Below are 11,262 nucleotides of genomic sequence, written 5' to 3'. Positions count from 1 at the left end.
CGTCACTTTTCTGCCATATTGGACCGCCACCATATCAGATTTAGTCCAAACTCTACGAAAAGTTTCAGCGGTTTCAAATTTCATCCAATTTTCACGGAACTTGGCGGAGATGATTTTCAGACCGAGCCGCGCAAACGATACTTGTCAGATTTTTCAAATTCAAATTTATTGGCCCGTGACAGCCAAACAAATATGGCAATGAAGCAGTCAAACAGGAAGTGGGCTAACATCTTGGCTACACTTTGAGTTAACGTAACCAAACTTAATACCATTAGTCAGGACACTGTTTCAATTGTTCTATATGCATTCAACGCTCTAGCGCCACGACCAGTTTAATGTTGGACATGCATTCATGTGCGTGATCTTTGACTCGTTTGTCTTATTTTCACAATTGACATAGCGTCCCTATCACGTCGCTTTCCGCCACTATAGGGGGCGCTGCAATACAGGAAGTGAGTTCCTATCTCAGCAACGCTTTAATGTACAAAGTCCAAACTTTGTATAGGGACTTGGTACTTGATTGTGGGGAAATCCTTCAACAAACGTTCCCAGAACGCTTCCTTGAGGTCTAAATGCTTATTTTTGTTGAACCTTAAAATAACCTTTAGGGAACATTCGCTGAAGGTGTTGTTAAAGTCGCATCTTAGTATCATATACTGTAGGCTTATCATCATCAGTGGAGTCTGAGGAATAGGTCTGTCATCGTGTCATAACAGGGCTGTTTTTGTGTTGCCTGTGTCTGTGAGCGAGAGTGAGTGAGTGATGACATGTGTGGTTATCATGGGGTGTGGTTGCTTGGCAATGGTAAACTTCTGCTATGTCTGTTCGATCAAAGATACTTTTATCTTGATCAACTGTCTCTGGTTTGGCCAGGGGTTCAATAAATCACCAGAGCTGTGTTTAGATTCGGAAGCATCTTGAAGAGTGACTTCATTTCATGTGGAGGTTGCAACACATCGTCATTTAAATTGATTTGCTTCCCAGCATGCATTGCAAGAGTTAGCCATTTAAAGGCTATTATTTTTAGTTAGTAATTTTGAAACACAATAGTTGAAACAGTTTAAACTTTTCTGACGTTGTTTAGCATAATGTTAACCTATGATGGAGGCTAGCATTAACACATTGTATAAGCCCAGCATATCAAGCAATTACTTCCTAATTAGAATGCATTTCTGAGGAAAGGCAAAGTGTGCTTGCTTAGGTGCAGCTCACCAACAGCAGCAGACAGTGGAGTTGAACTTGATTTGTTGATTAATCTCACAAACATCGCAGAATTGCTGTTACACTAAATTAACTAAATAACTCATGTTGCTGGCATGTTACACAAACACAATGAATCTCGATCTCATAAGCAAGGTAAGACAGGATACATAGCCTACACTCTCATTGTTAAATGTTAAATGGGTGTTGCATTGATGAATAAGGCAATGACTGTGTTAGGAATAATTATGATGGATGTCTCCCTGGGGTGTCGGTCAAAAAGTAAGTAAGTAAGTAAGTAAGTAAGTAAGTAAGTAAGTAAGTAAATTACTTGAGGTATTGGGAGGTTTACACAGCACAGTAAAGCATAATAGGGTTCAGGCCACGCTATCTGGTATGTATTTCGGTTATGGGATTTGGCAGACCTACATGCTATGTATGCTATGGGGGCATGTACTAAACTGTGCCTTTATGCCTCCTAACAGACACAAAATGTCATGAAAAGTGCTGTGCAACATGAACAGGGTCCTTACATGACACCACTGTGCACACTGATGAAGGCACGCGCCGAAACGCGCCTGTGCAAATAAAAGTGTATATATGCATAGTGCGGCCTCTCTCCTACTTTACTTTACGTATTCTAACCATCCAGGCCAGCACTCTTAAAGTTTAAAAGAAGACACATTGAGTGAAGCCTGCTCCTATCCTCACTTACCACTGTTCATGTTCAACCCAATAAATGTGAAAGAACAGTATAAATCCAATCCTGTGGTAGGACACTGAATTGATGAGCGTGGCAAGGCATGATAGTGACATTGCACATGAGTGATAAGTTGTCAACATCGAGCATACAGGTAAAAAGTTACATGCATTTAACCGTCTTAAATGCAATTGTGTTGTTGCAGCACCCCCTAGAGGTCAAAGGAACCACATTATTTGTGCATCCTCACAATCGGGTCCCAAGTCCAAGTTTGATTTTGATATGTGAATGTTTTGCTGAGAAATTACCTTACTTCCTGTTTGGCAGCTTCACCACTGATATCGATTGGTGCAGGCAAACTCTTTTGAAAATTAAAAAATCCTTCCACTAACATTTGTGACGCACAGTTTGAAGCAAATGACCGCACCCGTTTGGGATCGAAGGACACCGAATTTATTGTGCATCCTCACAATTGAGTCCTGAGTCCATGTTGGATCTCTATGTGAAAGTGTTCCTCATATATGAACTACTTCCTCTTTAGTGGCTATGCCGCCGATTTGGTTTGGCTGTGACAGGCGAACACTTTTGAAAAACAAGATTCTTCCACTAACTTTTGTGAGACTTAGTCCGAAGATCATGTATGTCAAGTATCGTGGAGATCGGACAAAATTTGTGACCTGTGAGAGTTTAGTTTTGCGTTCAATATAATCAAATATGGTGGAAGAACGACAAGAGTCAGACACGCCATCTTGTCGAGCAACTTACAGTACAACTAGCCTAGAAATCTAGACTCACCCTAGCGGCAGCAAATTTGCTGCCACGGCTAGTCTAGCAACTCTCCGTTGGCTTGTGAGCTGGAAAAATTAAACTTCTATCAGGCCAATCAAATCGTGTATAGAGACGTTAGGCGGGTTTAACATAATGATTGATGGCAGAGTTGCAACGGTTTGGCTTGAATTCCCTGCTACTTGAAAACAAAGATGATGGATGTTGCTGTTGGCGAACAGCGTGACACGAGTTAAGCTTTTTTTAAGTTGGCAAAAGTTTGAACTAGCCAACTAGCTCTGCTGGTGGGAAAACCCATGTGACTCATAGCGCTGTCCTATTGTGTGCTGAGAGAATTTGAAAGACAACCAATTTTCCCGCCACTCAGACTGAGCACTGCCAACAGTGAGTGCCCAGACCCTACATTTTATGTTTATTCTACACAGTATGCCTGCTTTAGGAAACACAGTAATTAGAGGGTTTCACACATTGTCTTTTCTTTTCCAACCAAACTAGAACTCTTTTTTAAAAAGGAACAATTGTACCAAATGTCCTGTTTCAGACTTTATTGTCCAAGCAGTTTTGAAAAGAAATGCAATGTGAGGGCATACAAATTATTACATATTCTTTGTACATAAAAAGTGGAGCACCGGCAAGGTGGCTAAAGGAGAATATGTAAATTACAGTATACTTTCTAGAGAGATTATATTCATTTTCTAGAGAGATTATATTCATTTGCATGACAGCGGATCTCCAGATGTGAATGCACACACTTATACTTTCTATGCTTGTGGGTTTAGCACTTTACCAATGAATAGAAGTGTGCCTGTTGGTTCATCCCGAACTAAAAATATGAATGGGCGGTCCACTCTATAGGTCAAATGTTGTGGCTGGACAGTAGTGGCAGTGGCATGCTGTGAACCCTCCGTGGCCATCTCCATGACAACCTTGTGATGAACTCCAGAGAGCTTGGCTGGCTGAGCTGTGATTTTGATGAGATCTGTGTTGGCCAGCCATTCAGAAAGACCTGCAATCATTGACACAGTATGGTGTTTTTTTGATCCAAAATGACTTTTTTCAATTTTCTGTCCAAACTAGAGTGATGATTTTGGAAATTCTTTTATTAGGTTTAGAACCATAGTTAAACTAGGTCATACGGACCTGGAAACACTTATCCACACTAGTATCACCTTATGGCTTGTCTACTCAAAGTCCTTGCTTCGTAATACATTAATGATTTGAAAAAAACAATATTGTGCTCCCAGGTCCCAACTCTTCTCTGACCCCCTACTCATGCCTCAAAACCAACCAAACCAGGGGACTGTGCCTTTTCTGTTGCTGCCCCCAGGCTCTGGAATAGTCTTGGATCCTATATCAAGTCCAACCCCACGATGATCTTTTCTCTCAGGTATTTAGTCCAGTCGAAGATTGGTTTTATTTGATAAGTCCAAAATAAATATATCTTTTATCTTTATTTGACTTTATTTATGAACAACATTTTCTCTTTTTTTGTGATTTCATATTTTATTTCTTTGAAGGACCTATTTTATTACTTTTATTCACTTTCATGTTCACATTTACAGTGTCTATAAAAAGTTTTTACCCCTTGGATATATCCCCTTTAATTGTTTTTCTAAATGGAATCATGGTCAATATAATGGATTTTTGACAAGGATTTACAAAACTCTTTAATGTCAAAGTAAAAAAACAAATGTCTACAAAGTAATGTTAATTGATTAAAGATATATAGGGTTCAAATAATAGCCCAGGTTTTATTTCCCAAAATCGCTGTACTGCACCAGCTTGTATTGGAGACAAGCCTTTAATTCCTTCCTTCATTCATTCATTCATTTAGTGTTGAGATGTTGTTAATTGACTGTTAGAGATGGAGATAGCTATCCAAATAGCATACTGGTAGATGGAAAGCATGACAGTTACCACATTATATAGCATAATAAACAAAAATATAGGCTTACCGTCTGCCTATCCTTGTCATGACAAAATAAAATATTTTGTCTAATGTGCAAATTTGAAATAAAATGGGATAAATTGAACAATGTAGGACATATCATAGGCCTAGTCTATATCTAAAAACAGTTGAAACAATTTGGAACTCTGGCTTTCACTGCTGCAGTCTTCATTGATGCTATCTAATCATAACTTTAGCGTGCTTCATATAACTGCCTTAAACAGATGATCTGGTGGATTTTAAGAGATTAAATACAGTCCGAAACTAAAAAACAGGCCAGGCCTCTATTTGAGACAGGCCTTTATTTGTCCAAACCTGTAGCCATACCAGGGCCCTATTGTGACAGTGTGTGAAGCGCATGGTCACTAGTCAAAGCTTATTTAAATTTAGTAGGATGTCCAGTCAACATTTGGAGTGTTTTCGTTATCAAACGTCAGGCGAATGGCGTAACAAGGCATTCCTAGGTTTCTTAATCAGTCAGGGGTGTGTTTGGGGCGTAACATCATTTAAACCAATGAGAATGACATCTGTCATTCCCTTTAACAGCGCAAAGCGTGACGTCAAAGAATGCCTTGGTATTTTGACAGTCAGCGGCGCATTTGAAGGAGTCTGCTTGCGAGATTGTGTGGAACAGTTATTCCACTAAACCATGCTTTACTAAAACCTAGCATAGTATAGCCCTCACACATTTGCACTTGTCTATTATTTGAACTCATTGGCAAAGTGAAACTAACTTCACTGTGGTGTCAGTCAAAGACAAAACAGTTATACACAGTAAGTTACTTTCACTATTGACTGACAAAGGGTTACCATTGAAAACATAGGCTGGAAAAAGCAACACTTACCCTAATATTGTTTAAATGATTGAATAAAACAATGTTTATCCTGCAGAGTAGGGCTGGGCGATATGGACCAAAACTGATATCCTGATATTTTGGGGCTGATTGGTGGTATATGATATTATTGATATTTTAAACAGAAAGAGCTAAGTGTTTCGTATTCACTCAACACGACAATTATGACAACACAACAAATTTTAATTAGACTGATTTCAGACTGCTCTAACACAGCTGTGCAAAAAAGACTCATATAGGCCTACCAATACCAATAGGCATAGGCTACAGCTGCTCTGATAAAGCTGCACAAATAACAAAAGACCAATAGGTCGACCCTGACTGACACACAGGCCTACATTGTAGGCTACTGCACAATGCAATATTTTGGACACAAATATATATATACACATATTGCAGTAGCCTACTGCAGAAAAAAAAACTGCAGTTTTCTTGTCACACAATTTTGTAAGGGTTTGATAGGGCCTAGATGACAAGCAAATTTATGATGGCCTAGACATGTGTGACTTGCTATCGATAAACACCGTAACTGAGTCACTCACCAATAGAGTGTGGTAGACACTACCATCATTTTGTACACGTTCATTAGCATTTTTGCATGTTCCGGTTCATAAGAAAAAAATCCCTATGCACGAATTAATGGAGTTTCGGGAATCATAAAAACCAATCCCATGAGTGTATTTAAATTAGCTATGTACCAAAAATGACATTTTACCATGACTCGAAGAAGAGCTGTAAACAGTGTTGTAAGGCTGTGTGTACAAAACCGCTTGGAGCTCCAGTGGAATTTTGATTTCACAACGAGAATTCTCCGTCTAACCGTTGATGTGCCAACAATACAGTATGGCCAGCACAGCACCAACCTCCGATCACGGTAAACAAAATCTGACTCAGTGTCCGTCATGTTTGAAAGTTTGTAGTGCTGCAAGGGAGAACGTGCATACGCAAGGGGCGCAGTTGAGCAGAGCTGCGGCTGTTTGAATGGTCTGAACACAGAAGAGCAACTGGATTTGATAAAATTGCCCATTATTAAACATATTATATCGGTATGACAATATTGTTTCAACTACATATCGATTTCAAAAATATATCGGTCGTAGTCGTAATACCAATATATTAGGGGTGTGAATCTCTCATGTAAAAGACGATACGATTCGCATCTAGATACATGGGCACGATTCGATACAAGAAAAGATACATGTTTATAAAAAACGATTCAGTACGATTCGATGTGATGCAATTCGATGCAGTTCAAGAATGGAAAGCATTCTGAAAGATTTTTTATAATTTGCTCAAGGTGCACATTCATTTTATATTATCAATTATCATGGTCATGGTTGTCAATTAGGCAACAAAATGTGTGAATATGATTATCTAAACTGAGGTTTGTTTCATATACTGTATTGAAATGAAAAAAGAATAGTCTAAATTTCAGTCAAACACAGCAGCCAAATACAACATAAAAATATTTTTTTATAGACTTTACAGATTTTATAGAGTTATATCTGATTGTTTTCATGGAGCTGTAGCCTTGTGAGGTAAGACAATACCGAATTAAAATAAAACAGTGCTTAAGACACTCTTGGCCTTTTCTCATATAGGCCTAGCCTACCCTACAAGAATAAAATAGGCCTACAAATCAATGAACTCTCTGGGCTTATTTTGTTCCAACAGTAGACCTAATGCAGAAACCTAAAATGCCACAAGTCTGAGTGAATATGAACAAAATCATTGGCTAATAATTTATGCATCGTTTTAGCAGCAAGGGCCAAATTATTATTTAACATTAAGGAAATCCCTTCATCAAATGTAAGGCTACTCTACAGACTATTGTTGCTGTTTAGGATTGATTTCGAAAAACAAAAGCCGACCGAGTGCAAGTTGTCACATGCTTAAGTTGCAATAGATGTATGGGTAATGAAGTCATTTGACAACTTTGGGCAATGAATGTAACCAAAAAAGAACTGCATTACCCACAATTCCGTGCCACGTATAGTTTCAAAACCGGAAGTGGGATGAACGCGCTGCTTGGAACGTAATTGAGAGTCTGAGCGAGCAGAAAAGGTTGTGCACCGATTCATAACAAGTAAATCGATATAACGACCGGTTCATTTCAGTTTTTTTCCGATACGGGGCTTCACGTATCGATGTAGCCGTATGTTACACGTTAAAAACGGATACCGATACGTATCGGTTAATCTTTACACCCCTACAATATATCGCCCAGCCCTACTGCAGAGGAGTTGCTTATATCTCGTGAGTCGTGACAGTGCGTGCTCCATATGTGTCTCTCGCCTCTCCCCTAATCACATTTAACCGTCATTACCAATTTGCAAATGATGGTGAATAACTACTCATTGTGAGATGTATTTCGTAATATCTTTATTCTAATTATGTTTCCCATTGTAATCTTGTCATTTGTAATGTTTTGCATGGACGTGCACTGGTGCGCGTTCATGGAGGATAGAAGGATGGTGCGTTGTGCACCCGCCAATATGACTGTTGACAATGCGCTCTTAAAATAACATATGAGCAACTCACTATAGACTTCTGACCAGGTTTCTCTTGGTCAGTGGCATAATGCGTTTTATATAATGTACGATAGTGATTTTCAGACAATGAGCTAGGCCACTCCCTAGGTTGTTAATTACCACACCCCCGGGGCGCATTGTTTAAAAAATAGACAAAATAAGAAGAGAAACTTTGCGCCGGGTGGAAAAAATGTCAAGTGTAATCAATTATTATTGCAAGGCAATATTTATATGTCAAATTGTTAAAAGAATAATATATTCAATTTGTCCAAAACTGTTAAAAGATTTGCTTAGCATATAAAAAAACAGCAATAACATTAAAAAAACAACCGTGAATTATCATGGTCTCTCATTAATTCTCATTATCATGGTCTCTCTCACAATTGTAGTCATTGTCACGCTCGAGGATTGAACCCGGGCCTCTGGATCCAAGTTCTGACTCTTTACCTAATGTGCTATCAGCAGCAATACCTCACATCCACTAACTTACTGGTCAAACAAAAAAGTGTTTTCAGTTGGAGGCTAGCTGTAAGAAGGACAGATACAGAAATACTTTTTTACCGACTGCACTAGCACTTTATAATGAATACCCCCTGAGCAAAGAGAAATAATATATTTTTTAATAATTTATGTATCTATGTATGTGAATGCTGTGTTTGTCTGTGCTGCTGGAACACTGTAATTTCCCTTTGTGGATGAATAAAGTATATCTTCATCTTTCACCGTTGCTGTCCATCTTGCTCATAAGCATCGAGGATCACTGAACAGCTGATCCACCTCAGTTCATACAGTCAACTAGTATTCTCAATATTTGCTCAACATTGCTGAAATCTATGCTGGAATTCTGACTCTCCCTCATATATGCCTTCCTTACATTCTCAATAAGAATAAATAAATATTTGGAAAGTATGAATTATCAGGTAGTTGCTTTCTAACATCTAAACATAGGCAATCACAAATGTAAGCATTCCCATGTGTTTGGCATGGTAAAAAAATTAAATAGACATTACGTTTTCATCTGTAGCTTATTCGGTTCAAAAGTCGTCAAAAGAGTCAAAACCCTTTTTCGGACAGTAGCCAGATTGGATTTGGGGACTTTGAGGGTCCACATATACCCAATAATAAATATATATTTTTTCTTTCCCATAGCCAGAAAAGGTGAAATATTTATCAACTTTACAATTGTAACTCATCTGGTTCAAAATATGCAGCCTAATCTATTTTCAGGTGGCAGCCATATTGGATTTGGCAGCCATCTTGGTCCCTAAATCATTTCAGTATCCCCTCAGCTGCATCCATGCCAAATTTTGTGCTTGTAAATAAATTGGCAAAAACAATGGGGTGTAAGGCCATATTGGAATTGGAGGATTAAGGGGTCCAGATATACTGGGTCATAAATATAAACATTTATATGTGTTTCCCATGATCAATAAGGTTGAAAAAGACAAAGTTTGAATTTGCAGCTCATGTGGTTCAAAAGTTATAGTCGGAACCAGAGAATGTCTAATACGGGGAGAACTGCCACTCTCGGAAAACTTCCGGTTTCTGAACTGGTTGCAGTTCCTTCTGTGGTTCCACATGAGGGCGCTCGTCCACGAGTGCAGAATGAATGGAGGTCTATGGAGCTGTACCCCTCAAAATTCACTTTTCTTGGGATATAATTTTTTTTCAAGTAATTTGAATATTGTATTCGAAAGGGGAGGCAAAGTAAATACACTTGGTTGAGTATTATATTTTTTAAAGTCACTTAATTGTTTCTAAAAAGCCTTTTAAACGTGTCGATGACGTCATCCATTAGCACAATGCTAGCGTGTTATGGGCAACAACGACCCAACCTGTAAGAAGTCAAAAGGACATAAGTACTCGTTCATTCAACTTTTGACCTATAACCCATATTGAAGTTATACAAACTACAATCAAATCTGAGATTTGTCAACGACAATCAGGTGAAAGAGACAAATTTAGCCGTCTAGCTCCATTGACTCCCATTCATTTTGCACTCATGGCGATCGCCCCCAGTGGAACTCTGGTGGAACTGCAACCAAAATTCGGTACAATGGGACTTAATACGGAGTGGCCAGGCTCTCCATAGATGGGCTCTGGTCGGAACCCTTATCGGGCAGCGGCCATATTGGATTTGGCTGCCATCTTGGCCCCAAGGGTCGCTGGCTCTGGCGCCCTAGCTAAATCATTTTTAGTATGCCCTGAGCTATATCTGTGCCAAAAAATGGGGTGTAATTACAGTCAAAACTGCTTTTTTGGACAGCGGCCATATTGGAATTGGAGGATTAAGTGGTCCAGATATACTGGGTCATACATATAAACATTCCTATGTGTTTCCCATGATCAATTAAGTTGAAAAAGACATTTTTAAAAAGACGTTTTTATTTGTAGCTCTGGTTAAAAGTTAGTCGGAACCCTTTTCGGGCAGCGGCCATATTGGATTTGGCCACAATCTTGGCCCCGAGTGTCTCTGGCTCCGGCACCCTAGCTAAATCATTTCAGTATAACTTGAGCTACATCTGAGCCAAATTTGAAGCTTTTAGATGAATTTGCGCGAAATTACCTATTTATGTGCACTATATAGATTTAGGCCTACAACCGACATCGAGCAATATACTGTTTTTCACTTTGTAGTGGCGCTCAACCTTATTACAGCCCTCGGGAGCGCGTAGCTGGAAAGGTGCTTAAGACATGCTAGTCGAATGTGACCAGTTTTATTGCAAACCGCTAATTAGTGTTTAACGCTAGCCTTCGGGGCAGACGTACAGTAAAAAGTAATCGCTATTTATATACCACTAACAAGGCTCAAAATAGCCCCACACTTACACGGTAGCATAATGAGGGTCTCTACAGGTAAACCGAAGCATTGAGAACTTTGTAAGTGTACAGGCAGTTTATTCAAAAGAAACACATTACCGTTCACGTCTGGTTCACATACAGGCAGGCGCCTTGGGAAAACTCTCTGGGATGTGAAGTGAATCTCGCGTGAAACGTTGTTGCAGAAAGAAAGCACCGAGCGCATAAGAGAAGCACTGAACGCAACAGGACACATAAGAGATGGCAGGTTATTTGAACGATTTTGAAGACATCGAGGATGAACCCTTTCGGAATGATGGACTTCCTTATCTTTTCGAGCCGGAATATACGACGAAGAGCTGCAGGAGCTCCGTGAAAGGGCTACGAGAGAGAGAGCTACCTGTAGTCAATTGCGCAACACAGCCTCGCACTTCTGGAAACTGG

At 39.3% G+C, this 11,262-nt stretch overlaps 1 protein-coding gene across 1 annotated transcript in view; it reads right to left on the bottom strand.

Annotated features, from left to right (window-relative positions):
- Positions 1-3,216: 3,216 nt before the first annotated feature.
- serpinf1 (serpin peptidase inhibitor, clade F (alpha-2 antiplasmin, pigment epithelium derived factor), member 1) overlaps positions 3,217-11,262 on the bottom strand; it is a 171,110-nt gene continuing 163,064 nt past the window's right edge. The window contains exon 8 of the mRNA XM_076302402.1: positions 3,217-3,692. Within this exon, the coding sequence (XP_076158517.1) occupies positions 3,448-3,692 (245 nt within the window). The 3' untranslated portion in view covers positions 3,217-3,447. The remainder of the gene's footprint in view (positions 3,693-11,262) is intronic.

This window comes from Alosa pseudoharengus, unplaced genomic scaffold, assembly GCF_046254945.1.
Source record: "Alosa pseudoharengus isolate Yale_2024_CS ecotype anadromous, Long Island Sound unplaced genomic scaffold, YU_APseudo_1.1 YU_APseudo_1.1_scf_23, whole genome shotgun sequence".
In the NCBI taxonomy this organism is placed as follows: domain Eukaryota; kingdom Metazoa; phylum Chordata; class Actinopteri; order Clupeiformes; family Clupeidae; genus Alosa; species Alosa pseudoharengus.
This window is presented reverse-complemented; position numbering and strand designations above follow the sequence as displayed.